General features: G+C 40.4%; 2 protein-coding genes across 10 annotated transcripts in view; one reads left to right on the forward strand and one right to left on the reverse strand.

The window, feature by feature from the left end:
• RPGRIP1 (RPGR interacting protein 1) overlaps positions 1-6,233 on the forward strand; it is an 80,285-nt gene extending 74,052 nt beyond the window's left edge. For 6 of the 9 annotated variants that reach the window (XM_066388214.1, XM_066388216.1, XM_066388221.1 and 3 more), the window contains 2 exons: positions 1,986-2,116; positions 6,038-6,233. In XM_066388214.1, coding sequence (XP_066244311.1) covers positions 1,986-2,116; positions 6,038-6,150 — 244 coding nt within the window. In that variant the 3' untranslated portion in view covers positions 6,151-6,233. Of the gene's footprint in view, positions 1-1,985; positions 2,117-4,808; positions 4,859-6,037 lie in introns of those variants that run through there. The other 3 variants (XM_066388218.1, XM_066388219.1, XM_066388220.1) reach the window with 3 other exon arrangements.
• Positions 6,234-6,417: 184 nt separating this feature from the next.
• The window catches only part of SUPT16H (SPT16 homolog, facilitates chromatin remodeling subunit), a 51,178-nt gene continuing 38,802 nt past the window's right edge, over positions 6,418-18,793 (reverse strand). The window contains exons 20-26 of the mRNA XM_066388223.1: positions 18,680-18,792; positions 18,306-18,381; positions 16,432-16,601; positions 10,905-11,034; positions 9,936-10,065; positions 9,715-9,792; positions 6,418-7,732 (exon numbers count right to left, since the gene is read on the reverse strand). Of these exons, the coding sequence (XP_066244320.1) occupies positions 7,587-7,732; positions 9,715-9,792; positions 9,936-10,065; positions 10,905-11,034; positions 16,432-16,601; positions 18,306-18,381; positions 18,680-18,792 (843 nt within the window). The 3' untranslated portion in view covers positions 6,418-7,586. The remainder of the gene's footprint in view (positions 7,733-9,714; positions 9,793-9,935; positions 10,066-10,904; positions 11,035-16,431; positions 16,602-18,305; positions 18,382-18,679; position 18,793) is intronic.

An 18,793-nucleotide genomic window follows, 5' to 3' on the forward strand; every position in this document is an offset into this window, starting at 1 on the left:
GCTTCTTGATTGGCGTCCTCACTTGCAACTTTTTTCTACGTTGGACAGAATGAACATTACAGCTACAGATGCTTAGAATACGTTGTTGTGCAGATGAATGTTAAAAAGAGTAAGGAATGTAAATTTGTGATTTCCATATTGGGTGGCTGCCCAGGCGCCCACCTTAGAGAGAATCCTGATTACAAGTGCCATTTTAACAACCGGTCTGCTGAACTCAACAAAAAATTAGGTATCGGTTCTGCCGAACTGGTGCGAACTGGCTGAATCCCACCACTGCTTCTACTCAATTTTAGATTTCAGTTGATTTTATCTTTGACTTTCTTTTTGCCAATATGGTAAACATAACATCATCTTTGTAATCAGACACACCTGCTTTTGAATCTTGACTCTTCCACTAATTAGCTCTATGATCTCTTTTAAGTTATTACTTAACCTGAAGGCACCTTTGAGTATAAAATTGAAATAAGTTTACCTAAAGCACTTGGTATTGTGCCTAGCATGTAGTAATGATAGTTACCATCCCTTTCCTGGGAAAATAGGAGTCAGTATTATCCCTTAGCATTGTTGAAGTTCTCAGTAATCGTACAGAAACATCACCACAAATGAATATTGCTTAATGGGCTAAGAATGTATCATTTTCAGAATTTCTTCTTTCAGCTTAAACATCTTGAGCTGTGATTTTAAGAGCTTGAATTTTTAGTCCTATTCTTGCTCCCTTAGCACTCTATTAGGCACCAATGTTTGCTTTTAAAAAAGTAATAGATTTTGAAATGTCCAGAATAGGCAAATCGAGAGACTAAAAGTAGATTAGTAGTCACCAGGAGATAAAGGAGAGGGGAATGGAGAATGACTACTTAATAGGTATAGGGTCTCTTTTCAGGGTGATGAACACGATCTGGAATTAGTGGTGATGTTTTCTCAAGCTTGTGATACTAAAAACACTAAACTGAACACTTTAAAATGGTTAAAATAATGAATTAATGGTACTTGAATTTTTCTCAAAGAATAAGAAAAAGAATAGTAGGTACCAGTCTCTGGAATTCAATATCATTCTTTGCTAGGCTGTGTCAAGGTAGTAACTGTTGACTGCTCACTGCTTGTGAGGCACTGTGTGCTTTACAGCATCATCTTTCAAGACTTACAATTCTAAGGAATACATTTTTTATATGCTTTTCACAATTCTATATTCCTTCTGTTCTCTTTATTGTGCTCAGGCTTAGTATCCAAGTTTTATTTATAAATTTAAACCTTTTTTTCCCCCTAACTTTTCTTGTAATATTGGTTCTTAAGCAACAACTCCACTGCCCAGATCAAATCTTTCATCAAAATTGTAACTCATCTTGGCCCTGGCCGGTTGGCTCAGTGGTAGAGTGTCAGCCAGGCGTGTGGAAGTCCCATGTTCAATTCCCGGACAGGGCACACAGGAGAAGTGCCCATCTGCTTCTCCACCCTTCCCCATATCTTTCTTCTCTATCTCTCTCTTCCCCTCCTGCAGCCTAGGCTCCATTGTAGCAAAGTTGGCCCCAGGCGCTAAGGGTGGCTCTATGGCCTCCGCTTCAGGCACTAGAATGTCTCTGGCCACATCAGAGAAATGCCCGAGATGGGCAGAGCATCGCTCCCTGGTGGCATGCCGGGTGGATCCCGGTCGGGCACAAGCGGGAGTCTGACTGCCTCACTGCTTCTAACTTCGGAAAAATACCAAAAAAATTGTAAACCATCTTGCAGGGAATTATTACCTCAACAGTTTTGAGACAACCTGATCAATAACATCTTGAATCTTATGACTGCCTCTTTTCAAGGTCAGTAGTTATTTGAAATTATACCAATTCCTCACTCTTTTGTTGTAGTCTTGTGAAATGGAGGCAAAGAAAAAGTGATTCAAGGAAAACATTGTCTAATTTATGATTACTTTTATCCTTTTTTTTTTTTTAAGCCTAAGGATATCAGCAGTGCTGAGTTTAATGCAATTTTTTTCTCCCTTTTAGTTTCAAGTTTACAGTGGTAAGTGAGCCTATGGATGACGAAAAGAAAGAATGTCAAGAAGTAGGATATGCATATCTGGGACTGTGGCAGATCATGGAATCAGGAAAAGACATTCTAGAGCAAGAGCTAGATAGTAAGTACTGTTTTGTGCTTCTCAGTTCCACTTATTTCTAGGGAAATCACCCTTAAAATTAGTACTTTTCCTGTTTTACCTTCAGTACATAATTACTTCTACAAAGTTTGAGACCCAAACTGTATTGAAATCCCTACAGCTCTATTTATTTCTAGATCACACCTGAGAGTAGTCAATTATCTGTTTTTGCTCATATACCTCAAGATGACTAGAATCTATTATGAATCTCCAATGTTTGAGATAGGAAAATTTTGAAAACACAAGTTCTTTTAATTTCAATCAAATTTAAACAGCAGAATATCTGACCTCTCTCAAGTATAGATATATAAAGTTTGTAAAGGCAGCTCATACCCCTTCTCTTTCAATGCCTTATCACACACCCAGTCTCTTAGACAGACACCAGCTCTCTCCTTCCCTCACATCTCACCATATTAGTGACAGGCCTTATCCATTTTCCTCTAGCAGTGTCCTGACTACCTTCACTTTGCTGTAACAGCTCTTGAACTGGTTCCCCTGCCACTGGTTCCTTTCACCTCATTTCCATCTACTACACTGTTTCTATACATTTGATCACATTCTTCTTAAATCCATTTTTAAGACTGTTTGGTATAAGACCAACATGTTTTTTAAAATATTTGCATTTGAAGGCCTTTAGGTGGGCCTGCTCTGTCCAGTTCTCACTACTCCGTTATCTTACACACCTGAGACTTCACACATTTACCTTAGCTGCTAGACTGAATTAGATATGTAAGACTATCCACTGGACCCTTGGTTTTCGAACTTGAAATTAAATTAGTCACAGTCAGAATTTGAAGGAAAAACAAAAGCCCTGAAACTGTAGAAAACAAAATATTCGAGTACATGGCAGAGTCAATATTTTGTGGAACTTATGTACATGTTTGAGTATTGATATAAACATTTTTACTAATCATAATACATTTCGAGGAAAACTCTTCAGACTAAGGGTTACACAGTTGAAACTTCCACCAGTAGAAAAGATTCTTCATTATCCTCCCCTAGTTAACTATGGCATTGGGCAAGGTATTTAACTGCTGTGCCTGTTTCCTCAGCTAGGAGAATAACAGCAGTTGCCATTTCATAAAGCTGTCATGAAGATTAAGGCAGAATTTAAATAGATTAAGGGAGGATTAAGTCAAGTGCTTAAGCCAGTGGCATATATCAAGTGCCATCTCTGTTCGTTGTTTTTCAGTCACTCCTAATTTCTATTCCTCTCCCCATTCCCTAAACGTGCCATGCTCTTCTGACCTCCGTGCTCTTTGTACATAAGGAAAATCCAATTAAGCCTTTTCTAGTGACCTCAAAAATCTCTAAAGCCAATAAATGCTTTTCAGTGTTTTTAAATCATCAAAATAAAAATTTATAGTCATTTTCTTATTATGGCCTTCCTCCATTTTGGCTTCAAAACTCTGCCGTTAGCTCTGCAGCTATATTTTTTCTTCTCACTTCAAAACTTGGCTCCTTGGAATATTTGCTGAATGGCCAGTCAGTCCACAATACTATTTTGGCACCTCCTACACTCCAGTTAAGACCAAGTTTCCAGCCTGACCAGGCGGTGGCGCAGTGGATAGAGCATCGGACTGGGATGCAGAGGACCCAGGTTCGAGACCCCGAGGTCTCCAACTTGAGCGCAGGCTCATCTAGTTGAAGCAAAAGCTCACTGGCTTGAGCCCAAGGTCGCTGGCTCGAGCAAAGGGTTACTCATTCTGCTGAAGGCCTGCGGTCAAGGCACATATGAGAAAGCAATCAATGAACAGCTAAGGTATTTCAACATGCAACGAAAAACTAATGATTGATGCTTCTCATCTCTCCGTTCCTGTCTGTCTGTCCCTGTCTATCCCTCTCTCTGTCTCTGTAAAAAAAAAAAAAAATCAAGTTTCCATCCAAACACTTTGAACTTTGTTATTATCAATTTTCCTAATTGCCAGATCCAGTTGGTTTTCTTAGTCATCCTACTTTACCTTTCTCATTCTTTTTTTTTTTGTATTTTTTTTTTTCTGAAGTTGGAAACGAGGAGGTAGTCAGACTCCCACATGTGCCTGACTGGGATCCACTTGGCATGCCCACCAGGGGGCGATACTCTGCCCATCTGGGGCGTTGCTCTGTTGCAACCAGAGCCATTCTAGTACCTGAGGTGGAGGCCATAGAGCCATCCTCAGTGCTCGGGCCAACTTTTTGCTCCAATGGAGCTTTGGCTGCGGGAGGGGAAGAGAGAGACAGAGGAGGAGAGGGGGAGGGGTGGAGAAGCAGATAGGCATTTCTCCTGTGTGCCCTGGCCGGGAATCGAACCCAGGACTCCAGCACACCAGGCCGACACTCTACCACTGAGCCAACCGGCCAGGGCTCTCATTCTTTTTAAACTCTTCTCCCTTGGTTTTTAGGCCATTTTGACTGTCATCATTCCCTGGAGGATCCTTCTGTTTCCTTCGCAGGTTCTTCTTCTTGGCTTTGAAGGCTGGATTCTCCTGGTTCAGTTCTTGCCTTTTTATTCTCCATATGCTTTTCTTAGGCATTTGTATCCATTCTCAGGATTTTAATTATAACCTAGAAATGATCTCAAATCTAGGTTTCTAGACCATATCGTATAAATCTTTCGCCTTTTACTAGACCAGATTTTTTTTTAAAGTATGCAATATTCTTTTTTTAAAAAATATTTTATTTATTGATTTTTTAGAGAGAGAGGAGTGAAAGAGACAGAGAGAGAGAAGGGGGAGGAGCAGGAAGCATCAACTCCCATATGTGCCTTAACCAGGCAAGCCCAAGGTTTCGAACCGGCGACCTCAGTGTTCCAGGTCGACGCTTTATCCCACTGCGCCACCACAGGTCAGGCCTAGACCAGATTTTTAATACAACCTAGACTTACCACTACCTAATAGTCACTACTTGTATGCCTTAGTATCTCCTTGCCCACTACAACCTTGTACCTTGTGTTCCCTCTTACTCATTAGCCATCTTGTTATCCAATCTTCTCACTCCCAACATTCAATCACAAAATGGTTTTACCTCTTTAAATTCTGAATCTATCCCCCCCTCACTGTTGTACTTCACACCTCTTCATTTCTCTCCTGAATTACTGAAACAGCAGTAATTACCCTTCCTGATTTATTCATGCTCCCTTTGAGTATATTATCCAAACAATGGAGTAATTTTTCTAGAACCCAAGTAAAAACCATCATTAATACCTTCAGTTAAAAACAAACTTCTTAGAAGAAAAACAAGGCCCTTTATGACCTGGCCCCTGCTTATCTGCATAGCTTCATTTTTGCCACTCCTTGCCATTTTCCAAACTTGTCATGTTCTCACATCTTGGAACATGCTTAAAATGTTTTCAAGACTCAGTTCAGGGATTGTGTCCAGAAAGGCTTTTCCAATTCCTCCATTCTGGGGTTCTAGATGCCACTTCTGTGCTCTCGGAGCACCTTGAGTTTTCATCACAGCACTTAGCATACTATAAAACTGTATGTTTTCCTTTGCCTTCAAGTGCACCGAGTCCCCTCTAAGAAATGAAGTAGTAACTCTTCGCATTCCTAGCACCAAACATGTGTTATTCTTTTTTCTCAAGTGAGAGGAGAGGAAATATTGAGAGGCTCCCAGATGTGCCCTTACTGGGACTCGCCCAGCAACCTGTCTGGGTTCAATGTTGGAATGAACTGAGCTATCCTAGTGCCTGAGGCCAGTGCTCAAACCAATCAAGCCACTGGTTATGAGGGGAAGAGGGAAAGGGGAGAGGGAGAGAAAGAGAAACAGATGGTTGCGTCTCATCTGTACCCTGACTGGGGATTGAACCCAGGGTCTTTGTATGCCGGGCTGAGGCTCTGTCCACTGAACGGGCCAGGGCCTGAAATGCGTTTTAACAGACTGATGCTGCTGCCTCACTGACGTTTCTTTTTCCTCTCCCAACAGTTGTTAGCGCCGTGGACCAGGCTATCCCAATAGGAAGACTGAAGGTGTCCTTTCAAGCTGCCGCCGCCTTCCATGCTATTTATAAGGAAATGACTGAAGATTTGTTTTCGTGATAAAACAAGTACTATTCCAGTCTAAACTCTGTGAGAGAACCAGACTAAAAAGTCTCTTATAAAGTAACTTGCTATACCATGAATTTGGTTTACTGTGATGTCTAGTATCTCAACCTAACCACGAGAGCTTAGAATATGAGTTTGTTTTTGTGATACTAGCTGGGTAAAGGCATTGTTTTCTAACGTTCTAGTACTTTACCAGGCGAGCAGGCTTGCTTTCAGGAACTGCAAAAGAACTGTCACAAAGACAAAACAAAATAACAATAATAAAAAAAAACAAACCCAGTTTATTTATCTTTCAGTTCTTCCAAAATTGAAAATATCAAGTCCTACTGCTAAGGAGAAAAAAACAAAGAAACGAACAAACAAAATCTGAGACCCCTCCCCCCTCTTTTCTCAAAGTCACAGAACACAGAATGAATTGCAGTGGAACAGGTGGGTGCAGAGAACCAGTAAGGGGAGGATGGCAAGATACACTCCCCAAATACTTAAAAAGCTGTTCAACAGAAACTGATAAATACAGGACAATGCAAGACAAATAAAAGGAGCAGCAGTGACAAGAGGCCATGTTGTAGATGTGGCCTCCCCTCCTCTTTTTCTTTTTTTAATCAGGGTATTCGAGGCCTAAGGTATGACTCTTGCCCCTTTCAGATCTAAATGTTGACCCCTTTGAGCCTCCTTCTAGATTTTACTAGAAGCAGTATATATCATTCTCACTCAGTTATATCAGAAAATAAACAATGGTAATTTTGTTTCTACCAATGTACCATGTATGAATTTGAAAGGAGGATGAAACCAAGCCAGGGAGCTGTCACTGCTTATGTCTTCCAAGGCAGCAGCAATACCCCAGAATCTGCATGAGGCAAGAAAGCAGGAAAACTCAGATGGAGGTACCAGCCTGATAGGCCTCACTAGCTCAAGTTGTGTGGTTCATCACAATTAGCAAATTCCAAGAACCTGTTCTTGAGTACTGCAAAGATGGAACTTGGAGATGTGAGGAAGGAAGGTCATGGCAGTAGGGTATGACGGAGGATCAAATCTGCTGGTCAAGAACCCTGGTACAAGCAGTTGAAGAGTCTCCTTGTACCAACATATTGGAAATAAAGCTTTGAGACACCAAAGACTAAATGTCAGAAGCCACTGATGTCCTGGCAGAAGGTGACAGGGAGAGGAATGAAATGGTATTTATTAACAGTGGAAGCCTCTGCCCTTCTTCAAGAACACCTCCTGCCTTGCCATATGGATGGGGCCATTGGCACGTGTCCTGGCGGGTCTGGAACTCCCCGAGTAGATTGGTCCACACAAATGGCCCCCTAAACCCATAAACAAATGGCAAAACTTCAAAAGAAATAAAAAAGGAAAAATACAGTTTCTGTCATGTAAAATTTTCAGGGTTGGCTGGAGGAAGAATGGAGCTGAGGGCCAAAGTTCAGAAGTTACTTCCTCTTTTTCTTGGGGGGTGCAGAGCTGTGTCTGGAACCACGGCTAGAGCCACGGCCTGAACTGTGTACAGATGCCTTCCTCTTCCGGCTCATACTTCGACTCTGTTCCTCTTCTTCCTCATAGCGGCTTTCACGATCCGCTAAACAGAAAAAAGAGGTATTACTAGTTGAATATAGGGTAGCGACACCTAATGCTTCTGGATAGCATGAAATAGTTCAGAGAATACAGTTTGGATTTAGACCTAAGTTTTCATCTTTATTCAGTCACTTACCAGTTGTGTGATCTGGGACAAACATTAACATTTCTGAGCCTTGGTTTGTTTTATAAAACGGAAAACTGTTTTTGGATGAAATAAGGTAATCTATGCATAAGTACTTATCACAATGCTTAGGGTACAGTAGTTTAATATTTCCTTTCATCTCTCTTTTTTTAAGGATTTTATTTATTGATTTTCAGAGAGGTATGAAGGGGGGGAGGAAGAAGCAGGGAGCATCAACTTCTAGTAGTCGCTTCCCATATGTGTGCCTTGCCCAGACAAGCCTGGGGTTTCAAACTGGCAACGTCAGGTTATTTCCTTTCATCTTTAACTTAATTTAGGCATTTGATTTCAAAGTAACAAAACTGGCACTATAAAAACATTCCTAACCTGGAAGAGGTCTAAAATATTAGACCAGTGATTCTCAAAGTGTGCACTGGTGCGCCCTAGAAGATTTCCAGGTGCACCCTATGGTATTCCAGAGAAATATGTGCCTGTTGGGGACCAAAAAACCAAAAGGGTTTTTGGAGTTAGTGTGGGGAATTGGCTGTAAACTGACAGTGTGCCCAACCCCCCACCTCACATGCCTGATTAGGTTGCTAAAGGCTGTTAGGCTGTGGTGTTGGATTGTTTACACTACCCCTCATGTTCCCCAGAAAGACTGGAGGCAAGTTTCTTCTATCCTTTGTTCGGTGTAAAGTTAAGATGATATGTATGGTGGGGGTTTTCTGCACTCAACACAATTAAGAGTAAAAAGAGAGGAATTCTTCAATATATTGACAATGAAATGAGAGTTTGCCTTTCAAATATATGCCAAAACATTGAAGAAATTGCTAGGACACATCAGGTTCACACTTCTCATAAACACAAGAATGAAAACACTTAACATATCCACTCCAGGACCTGCCAAATTTACTAAATCTTACTAAGAATGTACATATATAAAAAAGATAACCTCTTTGTCATTTTCTTATTATTTATTTATTTATTTATTTGTATTTTTGTATTTTTCTGAAGCTGGAAGTGGGGAGAGACAGTCAGACAGACTCCTGCATGCGCCCGACCGGGATCCACCCGGCACGCCCACCAGGGGCGAAGCTCTGCCCCTCCGGGGCGTCGCTCTGCCACGACCAGAGCCACTCTAGCGCCTGGGGCAGAGGCCAAGGAGCCATCCCCAGCGCCCAGGCCATCTTTGCTCCAATGGAGCCTTGGCTGCGGGAGGGGAAGAGAGAGACAGAGAGGAAGGAGAGGGGGGCGGGAGTGGAGAAGCAAATGGGCACTTCTCCTATGTGCCCTGGCCGGGAATCGAACCCGGGTCCCCCGCACGCCAGGCCGACGCTCCACTGCTGAGACAACCGGCCAGGGCCATTTTCTTATTTTTTAATGCATTCTAAAAAGCGTAACTCAAAAAATGTAACATAAAAATGTTTTTTAATGTCAGAATAAATTTAATTTTGTCATTTATTTCATTTAATTACCATAAAAGCACACTTGAACGTTATATATTTTTTCTTCAATATTTGACTTAATTATTATATTTCTCAGAAATTTGTATATAGTATGCCTATAATTATTTGTGGAATTTTAAATGTGCCTCAACTTCAAAAAGTTTGAGAACCACTGCATTAGACTATTATAGACTTAGATTTGGAAGCTAAATGGCCTAATTCTGAGGCCTTATAAGAATATGTGGTTAGCATGGCTATGAGCCCATTCAAGGCTTGAGCAGATGAATAAAGCATCCAATGAGGCAGTCATGCCTCCCGAGCAATATAACCACATTCATTTTCTCCATTGGTTAAAGACTGATATCTGTTAGAAATTTGTGCCTCAAAAAAAATAAAACAAAATACCCCCAAATTTACCTTTTCGGGCTTCTTCCTCTAGTTCATCCCAATCCTTGCCACTCTCTTCTTCACTGCCCAATGATTCCTTGGAATAGTCTGGAATAAAATTGATTATGCATTAGTCTTTAGACTGGAATGGAATTAAAGGGAATGATAGGATTCTTCCCTTCTATAAAAGTGGTTTCCAGAAATGGCATTAGATTAGGAAACCACAGAAACTTTTCCTTGTAAAGACTAACCCGATTCTTCAGCTTCTGATGAATAATCCTCATCACTGTCCTCCTCCTCTTCTTCATAGTCATCCTCTGAAGGATTAAAAGTCTCATCTTCAATTTCAGACTCTGAATCTCCTTCCTCAGCATCACTACCCTGGCGAATTAGAGAAAAAATATTATTTACTGTTTTATTAGATACCCTTAATATCTAACTCATATTTCTTTTTTTATTTTATTTTTTTATTTTTCTGAAGTTGGAAACGGGAAGGCAGTCAGACAGACTTCTGCATGCGCCCGACTGGGATCCACCCGGCATGCCCACCAGGGGGCGATGCTCTGCCCATCTGGGGCATCGCTCTGTTGCAACCAGAGTCATTCTAGTGCCTGAGGTGGAGGCCATAGAGCCATTCTCAGAGCTCGGGCCAACTTTGCTGCAATGGAGCCTCGGCTGCAGGAGGGGAAGAGAGACAGAGAGGAAGGAGAGGGGGAGGGGTGGAGAAGCAGATGGGCGCTTCTCCTGTGTGCCCTGGCCGGGAATCGAACCCGGGACTCCTGCACGCCAGGTCGATGCTCTACAACTGAGCCAACTGGCCAGGGCCTAACTCATATTTCTTAAAGATTTACTTCATTCTTCTTGCCCATGAATATTAACTGAAGAAACACTCTTGGTAATGCATTATGCCAAGGTGGAAGACCATTTTTAGAAAACAATTTTTGTGAAATCCTCTTTTTTCAAAGACTAAGGATTTTTTCCCCAAATACTAAGAAACTCATTGAAAGAACAATTTTTGTAATTTTAAGAAAATCCTGTCAATGGCTACCAATGCCTAGTTAATTTATCATTTACCTATAAAATTAATTTAGAGAAATAATACCCAAATGTGTTCAGAGCTCTTCCCATTTGGTCTGGGCCCTACTTTTATGGCATTCTCTTAACTGCCTAACTAATAACAGGCAACTATATAGCAGAAAAGAAACCCCACACTCACGCACCTCACCCTCAGGCTCCAGGAAAGACCAGCCACCTTGTTCAAAGAAGCCCTCAGGGTCATCAACAATTGTCTTCATGATTTTAGTCCAGTTGAGGGACTGTACTCCTTCTGTATACTTTAGGTCACAGGAACTGAGAGAAATAACATTACAAAGTCAAAATCAATCCTCTATATTTTCTTTCTTTCTTTTTTTAGCTTTTATAATTTTTATTGATTTTAGAGAGAAAGGAAAGGACAAAGAGACAGGAACATCAATCTGGTCCTCTATATGGTCTAACTGGGCATTGAACTGGCAACCTCTCTACTTTGGGATGATGCTCTAACCAGTGGTTGTCAAACTTATTAGTCAACAGAGCCAAATAGCAACAATACAACAATTGAAATTTCTTTTGAGAGCCTTTTTTTTTTTTTTACAGAGACAGAGAGAGGGATAGACAGGGACAGACAGACAGGAACAGATAGATGAGAAGCATCGATCATTAGTTTTTTGTTGCACATTGCAACACCTTAATTGTTCATTGATTGCCTTCTCATATGTGCCTTGACCACAGGCCTTCAGCAGACCGAGTAACTCCTTGCTTGAGCCAGCGACCTTGGGCTCAAGCTGGTGAGCTTTTGCTCAAACCAGATGAGCCCTCGCTCAAGCTGGCGACCTCGGGGTCTCGAACCTGGGTCTTCCACATCCCAGTCCAACACTCGATCCACTGCGTCACCGCCTGGTCAGGCGAGAGCCAAATTTTTTAAACTTAAACTATACAGATAGGTACATTGTTATTAACTTAATTAGGATGGAGTACCCTTTGTGGAAGAGCCACACTCAAGGAGCCAAAGAGCCGCATGTGGCTTGTGAGCCACAGTTTGCTGACCAAGGCTCTAACCAACTGAGCTATTTGGCCAGGGCGATCCTCTATATTTTCTGAGAATGTCCAGTGTCAAACTGGTCATTAACATCTCCAAGGAGCAGGCAACCATTTCTTAAATGTATGGGAGCAGGTATCCTTTGCACTGTGCCATCTGAACGTGCCCAGATGACTGATACTTGGTCTCCCAGAGCTCTAGCCCTCACATGAAAGCAGTATTCCAAACTCTGCACCTCAACCAAAGAAGTCTGACTTCATTTTCTCCCTCTTTTCTAATTTCTTCAGGGAGGAAAAGCCCAACTAGAAGTTGGTAGGCCACTGGAACTGAGAGAAGGATTTGGGGAGGATAACATAGAATTTGTGGGAGAGAGTACTAGCAGATAGAGTAATAGGGAGAGCTCTGGAGATTTGCTAAGGGATCCCTTCAGTGCTTTGGCTAGGTACTACTCATTTGCACAAGAATGAGAAGAAGCACTCAAAAGTGGTAGGCCACACAAACCCCAGAACTCACATAAAAGTAGAAATAATTCCTGTTCCCATCAGCTTCAGTGCAAAGACCTCATAACACACAGGGAATTGGGTAGAGAGACCACAGAAGAGTGCTACCTCAGCAATGGGACCAATGAACCTCAGACTTAAGGCTGATGTTCTGGTCCAGTTCTCGGGACATTTGACAGCAAGTCTTGAAGGATCAAACAAAATCTAAGTAAGTAAACTGTACCTTAGAATAATCTATATTACTTAAAATAACAACACTTTGTACCCCAAAATGTAGAGTCACAATGTTTGGCAATCAATCACAAACTACGCAGAGAAGCAAGAGAAAAATCAACAGAAACAGAAAATACAAAGATGATGGGTAAAGTATCCAAAATGTTAAAAAAGCAATTATAAATATGTTTTGTATGTTCGAAAAAGAGGGAAACTTGAAGATGATGAGATGAAAAAATAAAATCTGTGTAATTACTCTCAGAAAAAGAATCAGGGAGGAACTGAGGAAAGAGCAAAAATATTTCAAGATTCAAGGCCAGAACATTTCCAAATATAGTATGATGAAAACAATAAAGCTCACAGATATTAGATGCTAAAGACATACCACGCAGAATACTCGTCAAGAAAACTATGCCAAAAGACCTAGTCATCAAACTGCTGAAAATAAATGACAAATAGAAAATATTAAAGCAGCCTGAGGAAAACGGGGGAACAAAAAAAATGACAAGATATCTTATCAAAAACCCAAAAAGCTGGAAGACAAGAAGTAACATCTTCAATATTCAAAGAAAAGACTGTCAACTTAAGAATTTTATATCCAGCAAAAATATCTTCTGAATGAAAGTGAAATATTTTCAAGAAATAAGCTGAGGCAATTTGCACAGAAAACCTGTACCTCAAATGTTAAAGTTTTATGAGATGAAGGAAAATTATAGCAGAAAGCTATAGACAGATGTTTGGAACTACACAATGGAATGGAGAGCAACAGGAATAATAAATGAGTCAGACAAACATTTAATTTTGTAAATTAACAGATAACTGTTTTAAAACTAAAATAATGATAACAAATTGTGGAAGTCAAAGCAATTTGAAGTATAATGTAATGGCAATAGGAGAAAGAACTGAAAAAGAGAAATTAAAGCATAAGAACCTTCCAACAGCAGTGATGTATTCTCTGAAAGCAAATTGTGGCAAGATGTATATGTAAACTTTAGAACAATTATTATAAAAGTAAAACAAAGAGTTGTAGCTAATTAATCCCAAAGAGAAAAGCAATACAGAATTAGTTGGGAAAGCAAAGAGCAAGATGGTATATTTAAACCCAATCAACTGATAATTACATTAAACGTAAATAGTCTATTTTCAACAATCCAATGAAAAGGCAGACATTCTCAGAATGGATTAAGAAAGTGAGACCAAAAGTAAAAGAACAAAAAAAAAGACAGCCCATGCTAATCAAAGCTAGAAGTCTATAGTTATACCATATCAAATAAATTTCCTAATGAGGAATATTACTAGGAATGAGGAAGGACATTTCATAATAATGCAAAGAATCAATAAAATTGATAACTCTCTAGCCAAACTGACCAACAAAAAGAAAAAACAAGTAATACTAACAATGAAAGGGGACATCATTATACAGATAATAAAGTTGGTAAGAGATGAAACAGACCAGTTTGTTAAAAGATAAAATTCTAAAATTTATATAGACTAGCTAAAATAATAATAGCCAACTTTAAAATGGAACAGAATTAGACAATTATCCTACCTGATTTTAAGATTATAAAACTACAATAAAAAAACAGTATGGTATCAGTATAAGGACACATATACCAGTGGAACAGAATACAATTCAGAAAGAGTCAATTTTTTTGGACAAAGATTCAATGGGTAATTCAATGGATCAGAGATAATCTTTTCAACAGTTCACACTAGAACTGTATATATATATCCAAAGTGTGAACCTTGACCCTTATACCACAGTAGAAAATGAACTCAAAATGGATCACAGACCTAAATATAAGGCCTAAATATATAGAAAACAAAAATTTTTTTATGGCCTTGGGTTAAACAAAAATGTATTAGATAAAACATAAGAGCACAATTACAAAAGAAAAAGTTGATCAAACATTTCATGAAAAATTTACGGTTCTGGTTTTTAAAAGACACTTAAGAAAATACAGCCTGACCAGGAGGTGGTGCAGTGGATAGAGCATCGGACTGGGATGCAGAGGACCCAGGTTCGAGACCCGGAGGTTGCCAGCTTGAGCGCAAGCTCATCTGGTTTGAGCAAAGCTCACCAGCTTGGATCCAAGGTTGCTGGCTTGAGCAAGGGGTCACTCGGTCTGCTGAAGGCACGCAGTCAAGGCACATATGAGAAAGCAATCAATGAACAAGTAAGGTGTCGCAATGAAAAACTGATGATTGATGCTTCTCATCTCTCTCCATTCCTGTCTGTCTGTCCCTGTCTGTCCCTCTCTCTGACTCTCTGTCTCTGTAAAAAACAAAAACAAAAAAAACAAAGAAACTATTGGAAGAAACTATATGGAAAATCTGTATTTGATCAAAGACTTGTATCCAGCCTAAAAAATACTTTCGACTCAGTAACAGAGTTTCAACATGGGAAAAAAATATAAAGATACTCCATCAAAAGTATAGAATGACACATAAGCATATGAAAAGGTGCACAACACCATGAGTAATGGTGGAAATACAAATTGAAACCACAACAAGATAACAATACACACCTACTATAACAGCTGATACTAAAAAGACTGACAACAAGTGCTGCTGAGGATGTGGAACCACCACAGTTCTCACACTGCAGGTTTTCCAGCACTCTGGAAAACGATTTTATAGTTTCTTATATAGTTAAACATACATTTAACTACATGACCAGCAACCCCAATCTTAGATGAGTTACCCAAGAGAAATGAAAACATATGTCCATACAAAGACCTAAGTATAATGTTTGTAACACCTATCCATAGTAGCCCCCAAATGGGAACAACCTAAATGTCTATTAACAGGTAAAGGGGTTAAATATGGAATATCTAAAAGGTAGAATACTCTTAGTAATAAAAAGAATGTAGTACTGATGCCCAACAACTGGATAAATTTTGAAAACATTACGCTAAGTGAAGAATGCAAGATACAAAAGATTACATCCTGAATATTTCCTTTATGTGGAATTCTAGCTTCCTCTAGAATCTTCTAGATTCTTCAGGAAATACATAGTAATAGAAACCAGGGATGGGTTTACAGGGATTGACTATTAGCACTTTTAGGAGTGATGGAAATGTTTTATATCATGATTATGATGGTTGATATGAGATTATATACATTTGTTAAGGAACTCATCAAATCATATTTACTACTCACAAAAATTAGAGGATATTTTAAAATGAATATGAAGCTATAAAATACCCCCTAATTTTTGTGAGCAGTATATTTAAATTGGTGAATTTTATTACATGGAGCCTGTATATCAAGCTGACTTGAAAAAGCCATATGCATTTATACATATTTGTGATCCTGCATTACCTACCTGCACGTTTCTTAAGAAAATCCTCATGGAAACCATAAATCTATTTTTCTCAGTTAATTTCTAAGCTCCCAACTTATTTCTTAAGAGTTGACTACATTTATAACAACTCCCTTTCTCAGATAATGAGGGGAGGAGAGTAGAAAGCAGCTCAAACTATACTCATGGCTACCTAAGCCTAACCCTTTATGTAGGAAATGATGGATTCTCCCTGCTTATTGGAGTTCTGGGGTACTTCCACGAGAAATACTTTTAGTTTAAGTGTATGCAGTGTCAATGGCTAAAATTAAAAAATATTTTTCTGTCTCATCTCAGTAAAAAGAGCGAACAAGTAAAAAATACAGCCTACTTTTTAAATATTATAAATGTGTACAGATCTTTTTATACATGTCAAAGTCAGTCAGAAAAGATCTGACTTTGATTTTCCTTGTTAAGAATACATAACTTGTTGTGTATTCAGAAAAAAAGGAGTAGCCCTAATGTCCCAAACTTTCAAGTCCTACTCTATAACTAAACTCAAAGACTGTCTCATCTTAAATATTTCTGATTGTTATGTACACAACATACCATAATTAAATTTTATAATATAAAGTTCATGGGGTAAACGGGATGTTGCTGGCAGATATACGTACTTCAACCATTCCTTGATGGGGTCAAGAGAGGCGACAGGAATGGCGTTGATCATTGTCACTTTCTTGCTGTAATCCTTGTAGACAATTACCATATCAAAGTTCTTCAGGTGAAACTGAACCCGCTCAAAGTGAATCAGCTCCACTTCATCCAATGTCACCACAAAAGGTGGCTGTCAAGGAAGAACTGATCATTATCATACAATCTTTGCCCAAGCACTAACATTTTCAAATACTTTCAGAATCTAAATCACTACATAAAGGATAAACTGTTCTGTGTTTGTGTGTGTGGGGCGCAGGGAGCAGGGAGGATGAGAAGCATCAACTCATAGTTGCGTCACTTTAGTTGTTCATTGCTTCTCATACCAGCCTTGACTGGGGCAGGGCTCATACATGCCTCAGGGGCTCCAGCTGAGCCAGTGACCCCTTGCTCAAACCAGCAACCTCAGGTTTTGAATTGGACACCTGAGCACCCACAGTGAGCACTCTATCCACTCCATCACCACTGGTCAGGCTAACTTGTTCTTTTGGAAAAGGCTAAATAGCACTATAGCCTGACCAGGCGGTGGCGCAGTGGATAGAGCGTCAGACTGGGATGCGGAAGACCCAGGTTCAGGACCCCAAGGTCGCCAGCTTGAGCGCAGGCTCATCTGGCTTGAGCAAAGCTCACCAGCTTGGACCCAAGGTCGCTGGCTCGAGCAAGGGGTTACTCAGTCTGCTGAAGGCCCACGGTCAAGGCACATATGAGAGAGCAATCAATGAACAACTAAGGGGTCGCAAGGAAAAACTGATGATTGATGCTTCTCATCTCTCTCCATTCCTGTCTATCCCTCTCTCTGACTCTCTCTGCCGTGTGTGTGTGTGTGTGTGTGTGTGTGTAATTATAATAATAATAATAATAAAAAAATAGCACTACAACACATTAAGGAGCCTCAGTAAAAGAATCTGCAAGATCAAAATCTTCTCTGAAGAAGAATAAATTTAAAGAAACTATGTAAAGAAACTATGAAAAAGGCCCTGGCTGGTTGGCTCAGTGGTAGAGTGTCGGCCTGGCGTGCAGCAGTCCAGGGTTCGATTCCCAGACAGGGCACACAGGAGAAGCACCCATCTGCTTCTCCACCCCTCCCCCTCTCCTTCCTCTCTGTCTCTTTCTTCCCCTCCCGCAGCGAGGCTCCATTGGATTGGAGCAAAGATGGCCCGGGCGCTGGGGATGGCTCCTTGGCCTCTGCCCCAGGCGCTGGAGTGGCTCTGGTCGCAACAGAGCGACGCCCCGGAGGGGCAGAGCATCGCCCCCTGGTGGGCGTGCCGGGTGGATCCCGGTCGGGCGCATGCGGGAGTCTGTCTCTCTGTTTCCAGCTTCAGAAAAATACAAAAAAAACCCCAAAAAAACAAAAAAAAAAACACTATGAAAAAAACGATTTAATTTTTTTTATTTATTCATTTTAGAGAGGAGAGGGAGGGAGAGAGAGAGAGAGAGAGAGAGAGAAAGGAGAGACAGAGAGAAGGGGAGGAGGTGCTGGAAGCATCAACTCCCGTATGTGCCTTGACCAGGCAAGCCCAGGGTTTCGAACCGGTGACCTCAGCATTTCCAGGTCGACGCTTTATCCACTGCGCCACCACAGGTCAGGCCTGAAAAAAACTATTTAAAGAAGCTTTTAAAGAATCATTCATTTGCTCGACCTGTGGTGGTGGAGTAGATAAAGCATCGACTCAGAACACTGAAGTCACCAGTTCGAAGCCCTGGGCCTGCCTGGTCAAGACACATATGGTAGCTGATGCCTCCTATCCACCTCCCCATTCTCTTTCCTTTGCTCTCTCTCTCTCTCTTTTCCCCCTCTCTATAATTTTCCTACTAAAATGGGGTACGAAACACTCACCCATTCCGTAGCATTTACCAATGCACTGCTAGTGGGCTGAAGGAGGCAGGTACTCCTATAGGGAGCTCCATTAAATCTAGAAGAGAGTAACAAAAGAAACTCATATAAGACTAAACTCAATGAAAGAGAAATTGCTGCTGTCACAATAAACTTCTTTCCTTTTCTCATTCCCAACAACTCCAGCATACTCAGTCAAGACTCATTTCCATTCTTAGCCACTCATCCTAGCCCTTAAAGTTTCAAGAGGAAATAGATATCTCAAAGGTTATCAGTTATATGAAAAGGACATGGTACGTTAAATTATTATTAAAGGAAGAATACCCATTTTTCTAGAGGGTAGACCAGTGGGGAGGAAGAAAAGTGAGATATGTTACCCCAAGTCCCTAAAAGGCACTTCAAATTCCAGTTCCTCCTTAGTTAGAGCCTCTACTTTCTCAATAAAATTTTTAAAGGCAGTTTTCAGTTTGTGCCTCATTTCTCGTTCCATC

The sequence above is a fragment of the Saccopteryx leptura genome, chromosome 6 (assembly GCF_036850995.1).
Source record: "Saccopteryx leptura isolate mSacLep1 chromosome 6, mSacLep1_pri_phased_curated, whole genome shotgun sequence".
Lineage (NCBI taxonomy): Eukaryota > Metazoa > Chordata > Mammalia > Chiroptera > Emballonuridae > Saccopteryx > Saccopteryx leptura.